We start from the raw sequence: 4,664 nt of genomic DNA, 5'->3' as shown, positions 1-4,664 counted from the left end.
TAACGTCTCAGACAAAAGCATCTCTTTCATCAGAAAAAGCCTCATCAGAGGTTTTGTTGTCGTGCCAAAGCATATAATATCCTCTCAGAATAATTACGGGACTCAGGCATATATTCTCGACGTGTTTGTAATGCATATAATACCTCGCAGCTCTTTGAAAGTGTCCAGTGAAATCTATTCAAAGAGATCTTTCTAAAACGCTAAACTGAAACGTATGAATTTGTTTGTTGCATTAAACAACCCGCTTTGCTTTGTGCACCAGATCAGACTTGACAAACCGAGCAAATCTGCATTTCAAAGCCCGGCTTGTTACATATCTAATTACACGCAGGTAGAAAAAGGGTCAAGGAACCATGGCAACACCTGCTGCAGGCAGACATGCTGTCGCCATGTTAGTGAACCTGGACTCAACAGCAACATCAGGAGAGAGTAAATACACCTTTTATTCAGAAGCTGAACGTAAGCAATATGAGGGAAAACAATAGAGACACAGAGAAACTACACGGGCATCCCTAGTCAAAAAAGGCAGGATTCCCAATGAAATTTCAATCATAATTTAGTGCCAATCCTAAAAGTCTAAAAAAAGCAATTTTCTGTTTTGTTTGCTTCTTGGATTTGATTGGATTTGTTGCTACTGGACAGCAGGGTTATTAGAGTTAACTAAATCTACAGAAAAGTGGTAACAGCCTTTATAATGCACTAGATTTTAATACATTATTAGTGATGCAAATTATAATGCATTCTATGATCTCATGAATAATTGCAACTATAACAGATTATAAAACATATCCATTCATCGTTTCACCTTTAGAAAGCATAATGCATTAAAACAAGGAATCTGCAAATATTATAATGCATTCTAACTTTGGTTACAATTACTTATGAGAAGATATAATGCATTATAATGTATGCACATGAAGGCTTTAAGTAAAGTGTTTTTTTCATCACTTGAAATGAAATAAACTTTAGCTGAAATAAAATGAAATATAACAAAACATTAAACTTAATTTACTTCAGTTGCCAATGCAATGTTTCACATTTTCATCTAGTTTGATGTAAGCTGAAATAAAAATGAATAAAAACTATTTGTGACAAAAACACAATAAAATTACTAAAACATTAACCGAAATAAATGAAAACAGAAAATATAGTGATGCGTGCTCTTTAATGTCCTACATGAGCATTTTATTCTGTTGGCATATTAATAATAAAAATACAGAATAATATTATATCTATTGTGTATTGCATATTTGGAAAGTCTTTTTGTTTTGTGTTCTATTGGAATGATGTCAAATAACAGACATTCCAATACACTGTAAAAACATATTTTCATTCATTGTTATTTCAACATTTTTTCTTTTGTCAATTCAACTTAGATAATTAATGCAGTTCAGAAAACATAATATTTTGAGTTTCTGCTGATTAAATCAATCACCTTCATTGTATTAACTCAAATTTTTAATTTCAGTGAACCAGGTAACTTACTTTTTACAGTGAATAATATAACAGACATTCCAAATGGAATTCTGTAGGACTAGGACTCAGTCATGATGGTCAAAAAACATTTAAATAATAATTATTTCACTCTTTACTTCATCGCCAGCAGGTTTTAAGTGTTGCCGGAATAAACTAGACTAGAGGAGAACCATACAACTCCAGAACCTGACATAAAATGTGTTTCAGATAAACGTGTTCTCCTATTACTCTGGAACAACACGATGGAGAAACATTAATCATATCCAAACGCTGGCCAGCAGAAGCTTTCTGTCTGATGGGTAATGCTTGTCATTTTAATGTCGCCAACAGTCTGAAACATCAGAGATGAAAAGATTATAAACAAATCATGAGACGTCTCATTTCAGGCCTTTCAGGGACATTTTATCCTGTTGGTAATTGTAATAGTCCAACTGGGAACTTGTTCTTGTTTTGTTTTCTGTTGGAATACTATGACAAATTTATGATTGGTTCTAAATCATAACACACACACACACACACACACAATTTTTAGGACTTTGATTAGGGGTGAATTGAAACACAATCTATTGATTAGGTTTAAAAAAAGAAATACAATGTTGCATGTAAATAATGCATACTTCCATAACGTTTACCTTCTCATATGTTGGTAACTTCTTTTCATTTTGTGCCCTGCTGGAATACTGTAAAACAGGTCCAATTATAACAAAAAATTCCATAAGAATCCTGTACACAAACCTTTTTGACTAGAGATGAACTGGGAATACAATCAATCAGAAAAACTGAAATAATGCATACTTCTATTACGTTTACCTTCTCATATGTTCTTTTTTTGCTCAGTTGGTAACTTCTGTTAGTTTTGTGCCCTGCTGGAATACTGTAAGAAAATCAGGATCCTTTAGGACAGACTCCAAACTATATGACAAAAATTCCAATGGGAATCCTGTACACAAACCTTTGGGATTTTGACATGGGATGAACCGAGAATACAATCAGTCAGTCAGGAGGGTCAGAAAAACAAATGCTGCACATAATCCTGTTCGTTTTGTAGTTTATATGCACAGCTGTGGGGTTTCGAGTGTATAACCTCCAGCGAATAAAAAGTGCATTAGGCAACTCGAAATAAACGCGTCAATTCCAAGTTCAGCGTGATTGTCACTGCAAAACGGTTCCTTTGCTATTTGCTGCTCTCTTCTCCGGGGAATATGTCCTCGTAGGCGGGTGGCAACTCGCTGTGAAGCGGGTAAGAGAACGGGTATGAGTGATTAAGCTCCGGATTGGTGGGCGAATAGCCCGGGAGCTCCATGCACGGGTGGCCCCTGCTTTGCACCTCCCCGTCCGCCTCGTCCAGCGCGTGAAACACCCCCAGGTTGATGTAGGACACCGGCTGGAACTCCGTGACCGCGAAGTCGCGCTCCTCGTTCAGGATAATCCGCGCGCTCCGCCGCTGCGTCCGGCGTCTCCGGAGAATCCGCTCCGCTTGGTAGCGCTTAATGATAACTAGGTTCATCAGCCCCAGGAGGCACTCCAGAGTGTTAAGTACGGTGGAGACCACCAGCCCCCGCTGGTACACCTTGAGCCCGTCGCACGCCGGGTTTACATCCACAGAGTCCAGGCAATAGTGCGCGTATTTCCTCTCCACCAGGGACACCGTGTCGCCATCCACCACCGCGCCCGAGAACGCCGTGAGGACCCCCAGAAGAAACACTAAGATCCCAAAGAGGAAGAAATTCGCACACCTGGGCTTGCCCCGGCAAAAGACCAGCGCCACCCCCATCAGCACCTGCCCGAGCGCCACCAGGATGCCCGAGTAGAACGCGCCGGCCGCGGTGCCCAGGTGGAAGTGCGCTCGCACCCTGGAGCCCAGCGCGATGCATTTGAATCCCACGACCACGGTGCTCACGGCACACACGAAGAGCAGACTGCTGGAGACGATGGTGCACAGTCCTTTGCCACTCAGCTTCATTATAATCCTCCTCTGCCTCCTTCATCCTCCTTTGTCCTCCTCGTCAGCTCCTCTGGAAGCGCTGTCAGTTGGTGACATGACTCGCCGGTGGTTGCGCTTCGCTTCTAGGATCTCCGACTCGGTCTTATTAATTATGGATAGGCTCCTTCTGCGGTAACGGCCCCCTAAATCCAACCCAGAGGTTGTGGTCACCTTCATGACCCTGTCGCTCCATCCATCCAGTCCCCTAAGGCGATGAAGCGCATCCCTCGCGTTTGATGCTGGAGAGGGAAGTGTCCTCCTCCCTCTCTCGCCGCGCGTTCATGCAGCACTGAGACCGAACTTGAGCTGGAGGCTGGAGATCAGGGGAAAGCGATCCGACCCCCTACTGGTCTCACTTACCAACTACTGAATGTGTCATAGAGGCTCGCACAGTGTTCCTCGTGATGTCACACTTCTAAATTACCGTCTCGGTTTAAATATAACAACGATAACAGCGTGTCATCATCATCATCATCATCATCATCATCATCATCATCATCATCATCATCATCATCATCAGGCGCTCCATATACAGCTGATAGATATAGACTACTCATTGAAAATCTACACTCAAAAAATGCTGGGTTAAAAACAACCCAAGTTGGGTTGAAATTGGGTTGTTTTTTAACCCAGTGGTTGGGTTAAATGTTTGACCAACATGCTGGGCAGTTTTATTTAACCCAACTACTGTTTAAAATGACTATATGGCTGACCTAAAATGAACCCAAAATAGGATGGAAAATTAAAAATCAGACACATAATTACTAGAGACAATAATAATCAAAAGGTGAACATTTATTAATAAATAACAATTAATAAATGTTTATTGTTTAATTATTCATTAAACTTTTTAATAAATGTTCATTTATTAAACATACTAATAAATGTTAATTTCCAACATACTTTGGGTTCATTTTAAGCGAGCAATACAGTCATTTTTTTAAACAATCCAGCAGGATGGTCAAACATTTAACCCAATCACTGGGTTTGATCATTTTCAATCCAACTTGGGTTGTTTTTAACCCTGCATTTTTTTAGAGAGTAGGATTTTTTCTTTTCCATTTCAATTTCAATACCTTAAATGCAACGCAAGTCGCTTTGGATAAAAGCGTCCACCAAATGTATAAATACAAATGTAAATCTAAAATTTAAAATAAAGAAAAGTTATGAACATTATCAAAAATGAAACATGTTAATTTTTCAA

General features: G+C 39.8%; 1 protein-coding gene across 2 annotated transcripts; it reads right to left on the bottom strand.

Moving 5' to 3' along the window:
* Positions 1-425: 425 nt before the first annotated feature.
* LOC127494860 (transmembrane protein 271-like) lies at positions 426-3,832 on the bottom strand. Of its 2 annotated transcripts, XM_051861040.1 has the most exons (4): positions 2,429-3,832; positions 2,287-2,350; positions 2,109-2,156; positions 426-1,807 (listed from the first exon to the last, which is right to left on the bottom strand). In XM_051861040.1, exon 1 carries the CDS (start codon positions 3,437-3,439, stop codon positions 2,651-2,653), a length of 789 nt encoding a protein of 262 aa, XP_051717000.1. In that variant the 5' UTR covers positions 3,440-3,832; the 3' UTR covers positions 426-1,807; positions 2,109-2,156; positions 2,287-2,350; positions 2,429-2,650. The 2 variants fall into 2 exon arrangements, with proteins under 2 accessions (XP_051717000.1, XP_051716999.1); XM_051861039.1 differs by having other exon boundaries at positions 426-2,350.
* Between the last annotated feature and the right edge of the window lie 832 nt (positions 3,833-4,664).

This window comes from Ctenopharyngodon idella, chromosome 14, assembly GCF_019924925.1.
Source record: "Ctenopharyngodon idella isolate HZGC_01 chromosome 14, HZGC01, whole genome shotgun sequence".
Taxonomy (NCBI): Eukaryota; Metazoa; Chordata; class Actinopteri; order Cypriniformes; family Xenocyprididae; genus Ctenopharyngodon; species Ctenopharyngodon idella.
This window is presented reverse-complemented; position numbering and strand designations above follow the sequence as displayed.

Coding starts and splice junctions, on each gene's coding strand:
- LOC127494860 (XM_051861039.1), bottom strand. CDS start 3,439: ATGAAGCTGAGTGGCAAAGGACTGTGCACCATCGTCTCCAGCAGTCTG.